This window comes from Chrysemys picta, chromosome 4 (assembly GCF_011386835.1).
Source record: "Chrysemys picta bellii isolate R12L10 chromosome 4, ASM1138683v2, whole genome shotgun sequence".
Lineage (NCBI taxonomy): Eukaryota > Metazoa > Chordata > Testudines > Emydidae > Chrysemys > Chrysemys picta.
In genome coordinates, this window is record NC_088794.1 from 87,628,451 (window position 1) to 87,644,913 (window position 16,463).

The window sequence follows — 16,463 nt, forward strand, 5'->3', positions numbered from 1 at the left end:
ATTTTGTATCATCTGCAAACTTTGCCAGCTCACTATTTACTCCCTTTTTCCAGATAGTTTATGAATATGTTGAACAGCACTGGTCCCAGTACAGACCCCTGGAGGACACCACTATTTACCTCTCTCAGTTCTGAAAACAGACCATTGATTCCTACCCTTTGTTTCCTGTCTTTTATCCAGTTACTGATCTATGACAGGACCTTCCCTCTTATTAATTTTTTTTTAATTCAATAAATAAATATATGGAGATATACTTATCTCATAGAACTGGAAGGGACCCTGAAAGGTCATGGAGTCCAGCCCCCTGCCTTCACTAGCAGGACCAAGTACTGATTTTGCCCCAGATCCCCCCTAAGTGGCCCCCTCAAGGATTGAACTCACAACCCTTATATCATGACTGCTTAATTTGCTTAAGAGCCTTTGGTGAGGGACCTTCTCAAAGGCTTTCTGAAAGTCCAAGTACACAATACCTCCTTCTCCTCATGTTTGTTGACCCCCTAAAAAGAATTTTAATAGATTGGTGGGGCATTGTTTGTTTGTTTGTATATCTGATAATTCTGTTCTTTACTATAGTTTCAACCAATTTACCTGATACTGAAGTTAGGCTTATTGGCTTGTAATTGCCCGGATCACCTCTGGCATCACATTAGCTATCCTCCAGTCATCTAGTAAAGAAGCTTATTTAAGTGATAGATTACATACCACAGTTTGAGGAAAGAATCAAAAATATGATACGAAATAGTTTACAGCAAATTTTTCCAGTCCTATGGTATTAGTATTTTGAAGAGCTCCAGAACACAGTCAATTTAAAGAAAAAAAAAACACACTTCCCTTTGAGTATTTTTGTACTTTTGTTACAAACGATGTCTACAACCTGAGATGCCTGCAGTTCAGAAAGAATAAAGGAAAATAGCACTATTGTGTTCAGTTTGTTTATCTGGTACATCTGACAGCATTTTCTGTGGGTTTTTCCAAAGCAAGAGGAGAGAAACATTTGGAAAAAAACTAACTAAGATTGTAAAGATCACAGGAGTTGGCAGGAGGACACAAGGGAAGGTTTAAGCCCTGAAACTACTGCTAGCTTTTTATTTTAGTTGACTCCAGTTCAATTTATGGCATCTTTTAATCCTAAAAGTGCTTTACAAACACTAACAAAATCAACCAATAACCTGAGGTAGGTAATTAATATCGCCATTTTAAAGACTTTCTGATACAATTTACATAATTGCTGCTCTGAGTAAAGAGCGGGCAGGCAGGCACCCTTCCCTTCTAGAGCCCAAGTACATCCTCCAGCACCTTGGGTACATGTTTTGCCAGCTTGCTGAAAGAAGTCAGTGGTCACACCTACTCCAATGAAGCTATCTGACCCTAGCTCATTCACTCTCCTACAGCTGTGTTCCTATTGCCCAAGGTACACTGCAAGTTCATTCCACTATAGGATTCATGTGGGGCTCTTGGACTATCGCTGCTTCTAATATAGGGGAGCAAAGCTCACAGTGCAGCAGGGAGTTGCTGGTTCCACACTACAAAGAGAAAAAACAACGAGGAGTCCTTGTGGCACCATAGAGACTAACACATTTATTTGGGCATAAGCTTGCGTGGGCTAAAACCCACTTCATCAGATGAGAAACTTTGACACCACAGAAGTTACAAAGGAGTTAAATGTAACCAATTAGGGCAACCTCACACTGTTTAATTAAAGACTCTGGATGTTTGCTCCCCATCAGCCCAGCTAACATTGAACAGTTTGAGAGCAGTTTCTATGTGACATTATAGGGCTCATGATCAGATCAGAGAGTGCCTCCTGCTGTGGAACCAATTGCCCGATTATGCTTTGTAACGCTCTTCTGAGGTGTGAGCTCTACAAAAATTCTTTGCGCGCTTCCGCTAGTAACACCAAGCGGCTGTTCTAAACCGCAACCGCAAGTGCATGTTATTAATGTGACTTAAACTGATCTATCCCCATATTGAATGTGAGATTAAAACAGATGAGGTTTTGCTGCTAATGGCAGGAAATGTTTTGCACTAGTAAATGCGCTTCCATCTGACTCCCATTATTACAACATGCACTCTTAACAAGATATGCAAAAATTACAGCACCTCCATCCATTTGTTTGGCAGCCAATTAAGGGGCTGACAAATATTCGCTCTTCAGGAATAAGACTGGCTTGCTCTGGAGATCTGGAGTTTGAAATGCCATCACCCTTTTCATATGCATAATCCAAGAATCCTGACCCTCTAGATAATGTTCTAGGTACCATGCTCTCTTCTCCTCTCCTAACCTCAGTGGTAAGAAGCAGGGTCAAAAGAATTAATTTTCTCTCCTGGCCATTTATGTGTGTCACCAGCTAGAGCACAGCCACTGGAAAAGCAGTTTGCCACTGTCTGGATAATTGGCAGGATAGGAGATGATATAATTAGGAAGTTAAATAGATACCACTCTGCTGACGAGTGTCCATCAACATGCCAGCATTGATCAAAATGAGGCACATTAAAGGCAATGAGCCCTGAGGTCACGCCCACGTTTTATTTATCTTAACTGGCCACAAATAAAATATAGAACAGCCTCCAAGCAGAGGTCTATAGGAGGCACACTACTACTGATGGACTGGGACAGATCAATACTTAGGACAGGTCACTGGGCATCAGCGATTTGGGTATGCATGCCACACAGTCCTTTCACCTGCTCCCCCAGTTCCCCAGTTGCGGAGGGCAGGAGGTGGACATAAAGATAACCTTGTTTTGTAAATGCTGAAATGCGGACATCTCCTCGCTTTCTCTTTCCCTTGCTCATGAACTGACACAAACCCTTACTCTGCTGTCTGTCATCCGCATGTCTGCGCTGTCCAGGATTTAAGCGGACATCTTGCTCAGATGGCACCTTTTATATTGTTGCACTCCTTGAGCTTGATTTGCATCTCTCTTACATGGAGGTAAATCAGGAGCAACTCCACTGAAGCCAGAGTTACACTGGGTTAAGCAAAAGAAGAATCAAGCCTCACATGTTTAAGAAATGGATTGTTTTCGGTCTACACTGGAGATGCAAGTACAGTAATGCAAGTAGTGAGGAGTTAATGTTGGCCCTGTTGAGCTTGACGGAATCCTGATATCATACCCAATGTGGACTCTATTACATCAAAGAAAGACCTCTGCAGAATGAGATTTTTAGTGTCAGATAGAGAATCATTTGGAAGCCACCCCTGGCTACAACACCCTTGACCCAGATTTTTACAGCTGTCCTGTACTGCAAGTGACCCGATCAGACGGCCTCCAATTAAATCATTTTTAAAGGTTATTAGTGATGCTTGAGGTTAATCGTTGAAGATAGTTGTAAAAGCTGTGGTTAGGTTTCACTGGTTATTCTGTTTGCTTACAATGCATTTAATTCAGCTTGGATAAGGAAACACAGCCAGCTCTGTTATTGTTTATAAAGAAGTCAATTCCACTTTCTGGTTCACGTGCACCAGCACAATGCTATGTTTGGCTTGTAAATACCAGAGAATATTTGTTAGAATGTAAGAAAAATAGCATGGAAAATATTACCATTGGCCTTGTGTCTGATAAAACCAAGACTGACACACCCCTTCCCCCTCCGGCTGATTCCCACCCCCAGGACTTCACCTCTGCACAGGGCTGGAAATAAGTACAGGGTGGGCTCAATCTCTAAACCTGTGCCCCCTCCTCCCCACCATGTGGGGTGGGCTCACTCTCAATGCTTGCTCCCTCCCACACCTAGAGCACCAGGCTAGGAATCAGTGTGGGGTTCAGCGCTCGCCAAAGAATATTTTCACCAGTCGCCCATACCTGACAGTTCCCCATGGATATTTTCCTAGGCTTGCTTTTTTGGAAGGGGGTGGGAAACAATTTTGTCTGTCTAATTTAATAAATAGGTCTAGACACAGATATGGGCAATAACAAACTACTGTTGTTTAATTATTATTATATATACACACACACACACACACACACACACACATATATTCAGAGAGAGAGAGCGCACGCCCGCCCCTGGGTATCAGGTCCTTTGGATGCCACACAGCAGCCTTACTCTGAGATATGGGGGGGGGGGGGGCAGGGACTGTTTTAGGGTAAGAAATGCACTTACCTGGCCAAAGTTTTTCCCCCTTTTATAGTAAGTTACTCAGATAATTTCCTAGCTCAGTCCCACCTGTCTGAGGGGTTTATGGCTTATTTCCCCTGAACTGTGTTAGTAGTATTTTGACTGCCTCATTGGTTTCTAGTTTGCTGATGTGATGACTTTTTGAAGTCTTAATTTAGGCTATTAAAATACATGCACCAGAAAAGCTCATAATCCCTTCAGTGGGCAGAGTTACTGTCACACCAAGAACATTAACAGCAGAGGCCCTTTTTTAATGCTGATGTATATGCATTTCACTTAGCACCTAGACCACCTACATCTTCTTACTCCATGACTTGCAGCATAGGCGCTGACTCTGTGGCTGGAGCACCCACGGGGAAAATTTAGTGGGTGCTCTGCACCCACTGGCAGCCAAGCTCCCCTCTCCTCACCTCCTTCTTCCCCCCACTTTCCCCCAGCGCGCCATGTTCCTGCTCCTCCCACTCCCTCCCAGTGCTTCCTCCCCTCCCCCCCCGCCACCTAACAGCTGTTTGGCAGCGCTTGGGACTTTCCGAGAGGGAGGGGGGACACGGCATACTCAGGGGAGGCAGCGGAGAAGAGGTGGGGCAGGGACTTGGGGGAAGAGGATGGAATGGGGGCGGGGCGAGGACGGTGCATGGGTGGGACGAGGCAGGGCAGGGGCGGGGAGGGGTCAAGTACCCACAGGGCAGAGAGGAAGTTGGCGCCTATGAACTGCAGTGGTTTGGGCTAAGCCTCACCACATATTCAATGGCAAAAACCTACTTTACTGTACTTTTCAGGTTGCTTGGTCTCCCCGTGCAGAATGCTGAGTTCAGCAAAACTCAAATTTCTGAAAACCAGGATAGGCACAGTTAAGGCAGCCCATTCAACCTTAACTCTATCCTCTTTCAGCAATGCCTTAACATACTCTGTTAACCAACACACACACACACACACACAACTCTACAGCTGCTGAAATGTACAAGCTCTTCACCTCCTTTTACAGCCCATTCACTCTGACCCACAGGATTCCAGCTAACATAAAAAGAAAAGGTTGCCCACACCACTGTCCCTGTGTTCCCCTGGAGCTGGCAGTAGCCAATGGGAATTATTTGGATACACTACGGGTGCAGTCAGCATGCCTTAACTCTGCTCTTCTTGATTTTCAGAAGTTTGAGTGTTACTCAACTCAGCGTTCTGCAAGGGGACGACCTACCACCAAGCAACCTTAACTCGGCATTAACACAGGGCTTGCCTACACTTAAAATGCTACAGCGGCACTTCAGTGAAGGAACTACCTATGCCGTAATTCTCCCATTGACCTTGTGCCGTCTTCAGAACACCTCCCAAATCATGCTGCTGACCCATTCAATCAAATGCTCTCCCCCTATTCCCCCACCCTTCAGTCCCCAATATCCCGTTCCTCCCAGGAATCTTGCATGTGTCTATTTTTTCCCCAACACTTTGATTACATTCCCCCAATACAAAACTGCCACCATGACTCACAAAACTGTAACTGATGTCAGGTTGCTTCTACAATTCCTTTTATCTTAGGTGGGGGTCTGATTAACTTATCCTTAGATATATTAAATGAAGGGTGAGTTCACAGCCATCAAGAGGTCTGTGATTCATCCAGTAATTAGTGCCTTTCAGTTTAAGAGTACAAGGTAGCACAAGAAAACCTTTTTTGGGGAGCGGGGAGGTGGGGGCACCCAGCCTGTAACTTAGGAACCCATTGGTCAAATTACCCCAAATTTGGATCACTAACAATAAGCCCATGCCCCCATGAGGCACATCAAATTTCAAAGCAGTAAGAGTTACTTTTCAGATTTTACAGCACTTACAGGAATAGAATTTAAAGCATATATATTGGCAGGAATTGAAACCCTCTAGCCATTTTTCGGTATTGGCACATGCACGCTGTAAAAATGGGCATTATCTGAAATAACACTCTCAATTCGGGTCACCCAAAGATTTTGAGAGAGCTATGTACTACCTTCGGTAAAACACCAACAGTTTGAGACCATTTTGACCCATAGCTCGTCGATAGTTTGATCACTAGCCCTGTGCAAAAACACATACCAATAAACTTTTTTTAAAATAGCTACTGGGGGGAGGGGCTTGTATCTCCAGAATCCCTGGCTCAAACAATTCCAAATTTGGGTCACTAATCCTATTCTGCATCCTCCTAAGGCACACAAACATTCAAAGAAATCTAACTAAGCATGTCAATTTTAGAGGTCTTAGGTCCACTTTTAAACAGATCTCAGGATGCAACCCTAAGTATAGCGGTGCTCCCTCACCACTATAAATAGTTATATTAGTGAGGCCTAGCTGAAATACACCTTCATGCTCATGCCGTGAACATTTAGGCTTGGTTATAGCTTGTGCTATTGTTAAAGAACATGGACCAGCTTTCTGAATAGAGATCAGCCAATCCTCAGTCCTAACTTTCAGCACCCCCCTGCTACCTTAGTCCCAGCCTCCCCACAGATTCAGACACGGGCACATATAGACCAAGGAAAAATTTAAAATTAGTACGCCAGCTAGTCCCACACTAGTTTTGAATTCATCTTTGTTTTCTGCACCTGCTTAACCTGAGGAGAGGCTCTGACAATCAGGGTTTCCACAGTCTTGTACCAGACAGTTTTAATTTGCACCACATTTCTTCAGAGTATCAGCAGGAACAGCTCTTTTGATTATCATAACCAAGGCCATTCCCCTGATGGCATCAGTAGCCAGATATTGGTTGGGGCAGTAATTCGGCCAGCTGTAATCCTCACCCTATTGGTAAAGCAAACAAAATGGAACAAAGGCTACCTAGCTGCCAACCAGAAAGGGAGGAGGATGCAGATATCTTTCAAAGAAATAAGAGATTACAGAAGTGGCCCGACTAAAGAGGAAGGATGAATTGTGGCCAAGCCAATGGAGGAGGCAATGGAGGAGATCTGGGTGGGGCAGTTTTGGGAAACTGCCTATATGAACTTATGAATTCCTGTATGATTTTATGAACTCTATTTTCTTATACGTCTTCCACTAAAGATGGTCACATTAGATTACATCATCCCTGTTGTGTTAAGGGGGGGGTGTGTGTGACACATCTAAGCATCTGTCCCTGAATTCAAGTGTCATTAAAGACCATCAGTAATTGATTAACCTTGCCTTAACAGAACAATGGAGACTACTGGCCAAAGACTCTTCATTTGCTGATGACTCAACTTGCTGGCAGCTGCATCTCAAAGGTCTGATCAGAGAATGGAAAAACCCCAGGGAAGAGACAAGGTGTTAGAATCTGCTATTAAAAGGAATCACTCTCACTAACAAGGAGAGACCAGAAGAGAAGACCTGGCAGGAGGAGTGGCGGGGGTGCAGAAGGATCCTGGATTCCCTTTGAGAAACACTAACACCCAAAGGACTCTCGGGAGGAAACTGAGGGCGGGACTTGAGTGCATGTGTTTCTTATTCTTCCATAGATCTGTATATCTGTGTCATGTCTATGAGCAAAGTGTGTGGGCTTAGAGGTGCCTTTGCAAAGTCTCTGTGTTACTTGCTTTAACTGTCACAAAGTCCCCAAAGAGTGAAACTGTAAAGTAGAGTACACCTCTGCAGATGGAGTTCTGGAGAGGGTATGAGAGCTCTACTAGTGAGACTTGGGGGGGTGGGGGGGGGTCCACCCTGATCTTGGAGCTAACGCTGCTGAGTCCACATCCCAAGAAGGGGTACTCACATTGGAGTCTGTACTCCAGGAACATGCCTGAAAGGCCAGACTCTCAGACAGCATCTGGGTGTTGCTCAGAGTCAGTAAGCTTAAAACACATGGGATCCAAGGTTTGGGTCCAAAACAGCAGCCTGGTGACAATCCACAAGGGGGAGCTCATCCTGGGCTCCAATACTGGGTTTAATTCCTGGCTCTATCACATGCTTCCTTTGGGGACTATAGCCAAATAATATAGTCTCATCTGGTAAATGGGGATAATAAACCTCGATAACCTCACCTAGGTGTGTGAGGATAAATCCATAAATGCTTTGGATATGCTCAAATATTACAGTAACAGTGGCAATATAAGTGCCTAGATGGACTCTAAATACAGGACTGGTGAGGAGGGACAACCATGTCATGGAGTTGGAATCCAAATCAGTAGACAAGTTGTTTAGTTTTGCAGTAATCAGAGCACATCCTCAACTGAGACCTGAAGGGGTCACTGGTTAATAACATGTACTTCAGAATCCTTGGAAGATGGGTGCCATAAGAACAAAAACTCCCTTGAAGTGCAGGAGATTGACATTATACCCATTTTTACAGATTGCTAAAAACTAAGACAGATTAAGGCCACAGTTCTCAAAAATATATTCTTGTTTTGATTGCCTCCATTTTTGGCCACTCAGTTTTTAACCTCTAAGACCCAATTTTTGGAGCTAAGAACATAGGAACGGCCAGACTGGGTCAGACCAATGGTCCATCTAGCCCAGTATCCTGTCTTCTGACAGTGGCCAATGCCAGGTGGCTCAGAGGGAACGAACAGAACAGGGCCAGTGACCAATCCCTTGCAATCCAGTCCCAGCATCTGTCAGAGGCCTAGGGATACCTAGCCTAGAGCATGGGGTAGCATCCCTGATCATCTTGGCTAATAGCTACTGATGGACCTATCCTCAATGAACTTCTCTTTTTTGACTCCAGTTACAATTTTGGCCTTCACAACATCTCCTGGAAATGAGTTCCACAGGTTGAATGTGTGTTGTGTAGAGAAATATTTTTTTCTTGTTTGTTTTAAACCTGCTGCCTATTCATTTCATTGGGTGACCCCAGGTCTTTGTCTTATGTGAAGGAATAAATAACACTTCCTTATTCTCTTTCTCCACACCAGTCATGATTTTATAGACCTCTATCATACTCCCCTACCTTAGTCATCTCTTTTCCAAGATGAATAGTCCCAATCTTTTTAATCTCTCCTCATACGGAAGCTGTTCTATGCCCTTCATCATTTTTGTTGCCCTTCCCTGAACCTTTCCCATTTCTAATGTCCTGGTTCAGCTTTTTGAGGAAGCTGCTGGTGCTCAGCACTTCTGGGGGTGGAGAACAAACACGCTTTTGACAACTCAAACTGAGCATCCACATGACTGGACATTTGGGCTAAATAACTTTCCCAGTTCTGCAACAGGTTTGTTGCAGGGTCTTGGGCAATGTACCCAGGAGTCTGGCTTCTCGCCTTAGGAATTAAACCAGAGGGCATTACTTCATATAGCAGAATAGACAATAGAGCAACAAAAATGAAAAAATGGGGAAAACTAGAGAGAAAAATTGTTCCCCCCCCCATCAAGTAAAGAAGAAATGGTTCATTCATTTTCTAACATAATAAAAAAAGTAAACATTAAGAATCTGAATAAATAAGTAAAACTATATACTTGCTTAAATAAATGTGTATCTTCCTGACTAGCAAAAAGAAGCACCAAATTTAGTGTAAAGGCTGTATTAAAGTGGCAAACCAATGCCTTTTAATTGTTACCAACCAATGAATCAGCCTCTCTTTAGGAAAATAACAAAAGTACAAATGCAAAACACAATTACAACTGATTATTTAAATCAAAAACAACAAGAAGTCTGGTGGCACCTTAAAGACTAACAGATTTATTTGGGCATAAGCTTTCGTGAGTAAAAACCTCACTTCTTCGGATGCATAGAGTGAAAGTTACAGATGCAGGCATTATATACTGACACATGGAGAGCAGGGAGTTACTTCACAAGTGGAGAACCAGTGTTGACAGGGCCAATTCAATCAGGGTGAATGTAGTCCACTCCCAATAATAGATGAGGAGGTGTCAATTCCAGGAGAGGAAAAGCTGCTTCTGTAATGAGCCAGCCACTCCCAGTCCCTATTCAAGCCCAGATTAAATTTGCAAATGAACTTTAGTTCTGCTGTTTCTCTTTGAAGTCTGTTTCTGAAGTTTTTTTGTTCAATGATAGTGACTTTTAAATCTGTAACAGAATGACCAGGGAGATTGAAGCGTTCACTTACTGGCTCACGTATGTTACCATTCCTGATGTCCGATTTGTGTGGAATCACTGAGGAATACCAAAAGAAACTACACCATCTGCTCAAGAAATTCCCAGCTACAGTACGGGAACAAATCTACATGGACACCCCCCCTAGAATCCCGACCAGGGGTATTCTGTTACCCAAGATCCATAAACCCGGAAACCCTGGACACCCCATCATCTCAGGCATTGGCACTCTTACAGCAGGATTATCTGGCTATTTGGACTCTCTCCTCAGACCCTATGCTACCAGCACTCCCAGCTATCTTCGAGACACCATTGACTTCCTGAGGAAACTACAATGCATTGGTGTTCTTCCTGAAAACACCATCCTGGCCACCATGGATGTAGAAGCACTTTACACCAATATTCCACATGAGGATGGACTACAAGCTGTCAGGAACAGTATCCCTAATGAGGCCACAGTACGCCTGGCGGCTGAGCTTTGTAACTTTGTCCTCACCCACAACCACATCAGATTTGGGGACAACTTATACCTTCAAGTCAGTGGCACTGCTATGGGTACCCGCATGGCCCCACAGCATGCCAACATTTTTATGGCTGATTTAGAACAACGCTTCCTCAGCTCTTGTCCCCTAGTGCCCCTCCTCTACTTGCGCTACATTGATGACATCATCATCATCTGGACCCACGGAAAGGAGGCCCTTGAAGAATTTCACCTGGACTTCAACAATTTTCACCCCACCATCAACCTCGGCCTGGACCAGTCCACACAAGAGGTCCACTTCCTGGACACTACAGTGCAAATAAGCAACGGTCACATAAACACCACCCTATACCGGAAACCTACTGACCGCTATACGTACCTACATCCCTCCAGCTTCCATCCAAGACACATCACACGATCTATTGTCTACAGCCAAGCCCTAAGATACAACCGAATTTGCTCCAACCCCTCAGAGACAAACACCTACAAGATCTTTATCAAGCATTCGTAAAACTACAATACGCACCTGGGGAAGTGAGGAAACGGATTGACAGAGCAAGTCGGGTACCCAGAAATCACCTACTACACGACAGGCCCAACAAGGACAATAACAGAACACTACTGGCCATCACATACAGCCCCCAGCTAAAACCTCTCCACCGCATTATCCACAATCTACAACCTATCCTGGATAATGATCCCTCACTCTCACAGACCTTGGGAGGCAGGCCAGTCCTCGCTTACAGACAACCCCCCAACCTGAAACAAATACTCACCAGCAACTACACACCACACCACAGAAACACCAACCCAGGAACCAATCCCTGTAGCAAACCTCGTTGCCTACTCTGTCCCCATATCTACTCTGGCGACACCATCAGAGGACCCAACCACATCAGCCACACCATCAAGGGCTCATTCACCTGTACATCCACTAATGTTATATATGCCATCATGTGCCAGCAATGCCCCTCTGCCATGTACATTGGCCAAACCGGACAGTCCCTCCGCAAAAGAATAAATGGACACAAATCGGACATTAGGAATGGTAACATACATAAACCAGTAAGTGAAAACTTCAATCTCCCTGGTCATTCTGTTACAGATTTAAAAGTCACTATCATTGAACAAAAAAACTTCAGAAACAGACTTCAAAGAGAAACAGCAGAACTAAAATTCATTTGCAAATTTAACACCATTAATCTGGGCTTGAATAGGGACTGGGAGTGGCTGGCTCATTACAGAAGCAGCTTTTCCTCTCCTGGAATTGACACCTCCTCATCTATTATTGGGAGTGGACTACATCCACCCTGATTGAATTGGCCCTGTCAGCACTGGTTCTCCACTTGCAAAGTAACTCCCTGCTCTCCATGTGTCAGTATATAATGCCTGCATCTGTAACTTTCACTCTATGCATCCGAAGAAGTGAGGTTTTTACCCACGAAAGCTTATGCCCAAATAAATCTGTTAGTCTTTAAGGTGCCACCAGACTCCTTGTTGTTTTTGTAGATACAGACTAACACGGCTACCCCCTGATATTTAAATTAATGTTTCCTGCTCGCTGATTTAAATCATGATTAAAATTGGTGATTAAAAAACAATTCACTCCACTCTGGCCTCTGCATAACCTCACCACCATTAGACCAAGCCCCTTCTCCACAGACCGTACCGTCTAAAACAGCTTCCTTGTCTCTTCACTTCTTCAAATCTCAGCTGAAGGACTCTTTTCTCCCACTTCTTAATCTTGCTCCCCTTGTTAACTCCATATTCCAAATATGCATGGAACAGTTTTATTTTATACAACATCTTTCATACATGAAATATTTATAGCCTCTGTAAACATTGCCACTGAGTCAGAGCAGGAGAGTCAGAATAAGTGTATGAAGAAACTGGCAAGAAAAGCACAGACCCCTCAACGCTGGAGCCACATTGGCAAGTGGGATTTCAATCTTCATCAAGGGGCCCAAAATGTTTCTCCCCCCCCCCCCGTCCCCCACCCTTGCCTTACACAGAGAGGCATGAGCTAGGTTATAAACAAGGCTATAGAGTAATTGGGGGGAGGAAGGGGTGCGCAGGGGAGAGAATGTGGTGTGGAGTGGGGGAAATAGCATATTTAAGACTGGGTCTAAAACTGAGGGAACTGCCAGTTCACCCACCATCACCACCTGCCCCCCTCTAGATTTTGAGCATTAGAGGCATGTATTGGCTCCCTTACCTTCTGCTCCAATAGACACCAGTTTCACTCCTTTGCTAGCGATGAAATCCAGGGCCTTGTTCACGTTGGAGATTTTGTGCACTCGCATTTTGCCTCTTTCAGGCTTAGCCAAACGTTCACCTAGCCAGAAAAGGGGGGGGGGGGGGGGGAGAAAATATAAAACAAATTCGGAACTGCTCCATTCCACTTTCCCCACCAAAAGCCCAAGTAGGCAGATCTAATAAGATAATCCCAACGCTTGATCCAAGTCACACATGTTCTTGCCCTCAGCAGTGAAGATACAGCACACGATCTATTTGGTCACTTCCTGGGGATTCTAATAATTGATGCACTTTGCTGACCCCTCCCCACAACAAAATCACAGCAAATACAAAGAGCACCCTTGAAGAGACTGAGGGGAGGGGAGTATTACCATTACCACACCTCAGGCAGTCATTGGACTAGGCCACTCCCCAAAACCTTTGATGCATGTTCTGGAGAACCTATCAACCATAAATTACAGTAACTGGTCTGTGCCCCAGAACTTGCTTCCCTATGTACCAGGTCAGGATCTGAACTCCGGGAAGGACAGGGCAATCTCTCATGAAACCTCTCTGCCATGGAACTCACTGCTGCCAAAGATCAGATGAGCCCAAGCCTCGCCTTTTTTAGGACACGGTGTGAGACTCATCTTTTTGCAGGCTCTGTGCAGCTAGGTGTTAAATGACCACGTCTGCATACGCCAGGAAGGAAAAATCTCCTGGATTTCTCCTCTTCTGTGAGGAGCCTGTGTGTGGCAGAGGTGGGCTTGGCAAAATTTGATTATTTTTTTCTAATTTTGACAAAAATCATCAATTTTTATTTAAGAGGTTTTTTTCTTCTATTTGTAACTATTTTTATAGTTCTGTGGAGTAGCACTGGGATTGGGATTAGGGCAGTGCTGACAGCAGGGCTGCAGGTGGCTCCCTATATGGCTGAGAAGCCCAAGACCCCAGGGCTCAAGGTGTGGGGAGACTGTGGTCATCCTGCCCCAGCAAAGCAGAGACCTGTGGCCAGGTCTGTAAGTAGGACGATGAGCCCCCAGCTACCTCGCTGTTGAACAGTTCCTGCCTGGGGACAGTTCCAACACTCCTGGCTGGTGAGTGAGCGAGCAGGGCCGTGACAGTAGAGCTGCAGAGGGCCCCCTGCATGGCTGTGACGCTGAATCCCTGCAGGGAAAAAGGTGCAGGGAAGGCTGGGTCCTGGCGGGGCATAGCAGAGAGCTGTGGCTGCAAAGAGGAGGACTAGGCCACAACTGTGGGGAAGGCCACCAGTCTGCTGAATGGCTCCTGCCTGGGTACATTCACCAGCCAGCCAGGGACAGAGAGAGAGATATCCTTCCCAGAACCTTGTGGCTGCAGGGATCTAGTGTCAATAATCACTAGGTTTAATGGGGGAGGGAGAGAAGTTATTTTTTCATGAACTCTTCTGCCCCATTGAAGAAAGATGTGTTGTTTCTTTAAAAAAAGTTTGGAAAGGTGAAGGGGGAAAAGCAGCAGATTACTTCAATGGGCATTCCCTCCCTCTGCCAGAGAGAAAAAATATTTTATTCCCAATTATAATAATTGTTTCTATTATTTATTGCAGGCCTGTTTCTTTTTACCTGACAATCAAGAAGAGAGACGCTCATCTTAACCCTACAGCGTAAACAAGTTTCTTTACCTAAATTACTACCGCCAGCTTAGATTAAAAAAATTATCTCACTTTTAATAGTCTACAGCAGTGGTTCTCAACCAGGGGTACAGGTACCCCTGGGAGTACGCCAACTCACCTAGATATTTGGCTAGTTTTACAACGGGCTACGTAAAAAAAGGGGGGAGGGATGGCTCAGTGGTTTGAGCATTGGCCTGCTAAACCCAGGGTTGGGAGTTCAATCCTTGAGGGGGCCAATTAGGGATCTGGGGCAAAATCAGTACTTGGTCCTGCTAGTGAAGGCAGGGGGCTGGACTCGATGACCTTTCAAGGTCCCTTCCAGTTCCAGGAGATGGGATATCTCCATTAATTTATTTATTCAAAAGCACTAGCAAAGTCAGTAGAAACTAAAATTTCATACAGACAATGACTTGTTTATACTGGTCTATATACTATGCACTGAAATGCAAGTACAATATTTATATTTCAATTGATTTATTTTATAATTATATGGTAAAATGAGAAAGTAAGCATTTTTTGGTACTATTGTGCTGTGACACTTTTGTATTTTTATGTCTGATTTTTTAAGTAGTTTTTAAGTGAGGTGAAACTTGAGGTACACAAGACAAATCAAGAAAAGGGTACTGTAATCTATAAAAGTTGAGAGCCACTGGTCTAAAGTACATGACACACTGTGCTGCTTTCTTTTTGCATTTCTCCAAGCTTGCATAATGAAAGTCATTGCAAAACAAAAACGAAGCTGGCTTCAATCAGTTTCCGTATGAGGTTCTCAGTGTTTCAGACATTACAGCAGGATATTTATTTGTTTAAAAATAACTTTGCAGTGGAAAAAATTGAAGAACTGAGGACCTTTCCATTAGACTAGGATATACATTTGTAACAAATTAGATTTCAAGAGCAAAGTGTCAAATGATAGTGTCCCTGTAAAAATTTTCCCCTCATAGGTTATTAGAGCTAAACCATGTGAGAAGTGTTTTGGGTTCCCCCCCCCCCCCCCCCCCGCACACACCTTGGCTTTCTACTGTTTGCATTGCTGCTTTACTTTTCTGTACTATGCTCAGCCAATTAAAATAATCTAGTCACTTCCACTTTCTGATTCTCATGTACAAGCCAAGCCTGTAGTTTGGGGCCAAAAAATGCAAGCAACTGTTGGCTTAAAAGCTGCTTACAATGAAATTTGTTTAATAAAAAATGCCATTGGTCAGCTTCTTTGTAAAGGGAAGGGGGGGGGGGGAGGAGAGAGAGAGAGCTCTTTTACAGGAACTAAGTTTGTTTGGCCTGACAGCATCCTATTTAAAAGGTGCATGGCAAGCAAGGGGCTTGCTAGTGAAGGGAATGCATGAAGTAGGAAATACATGCATGGTGGGAAAGCTGTTTTTCAGGGCAAACCTTGTGATAGGGCCAGATCATCACCTCCTAACGTAAAAGCAAAAGGAAGGGACTTTCCTTTTGGAAAACTTCCCATATCACCTTGTTTGGAGAGGGAACCATATCTGCCTGCCCCCTCTGCACCCCAATCTGGTGGGTCTATATGAGGCTAGGGCAATCTGCACAGAAATCCTATCTCACCACAGCACCTCCAGCAGCACCCCCCTCTTGCTCTCTGGCAGCTGTGCTGCCAGGGATTCTACCCCACCCCACGGCCAGTTCCGATAAGGGTGACCAGACGTCCCGATTTTATAAGGACAGTCCTGATTTAGGTGCGTATTACCCCCTCCCACTTGCTATCTGGTCACCCTAGTTCTCACTACCACATGGAGAGGCGCAGATCTGCTCATGGATCTCAGCAGAGCTGCCATGGCCCATTATTATTGTACTGAGCCTGCTGTCTCATTACTGGGGCATCTTCTTCCCAGTCCTGCTGGGCTCAAAGGAAAGGATCTAGTCAGTGGAGGGCACTGTTACCCAGTTCAAAATCTAGCCAGTAGAGAGCTCCACCATCCTGAGGACAGGAAGAGGAAGGACACGCTGGAGGTTAGAGGTGGCTCTAGAGAGA

At 44.6% G+C, this 16,463-nt stretch overlaps 1 protein-coding gene across 8 annotated transcripts in view; it reads right to left on the reverse strand.

The window, feature by feature from the left end:
- The window catches only part of ACTN1 (actinin alpha 1), a 139,652-nt gene that overhangs the window by 51,809 nt on the left and 71,380 nt on the right, over positions 1-16,463 (reverse strand). For all 8 annotated transcript variants that reach the window (XR_010600614.1, XR_010600615.1, XM_005305913.5 and 5 more), the window contains exon 3: positions 12,797-12,916. Coding sequence is in view for 5 of the 8 variants with exons in the window: in XM_005305913.5 (XP_005305970.1) it covers positions 12,797-12,916 (120 nt within the window). In the remaining 3 variants the exon portion in view is untranslated. The remainder of the gene's footprint in view (positions 1-12,796; positions 12,917-16,463) is intronic.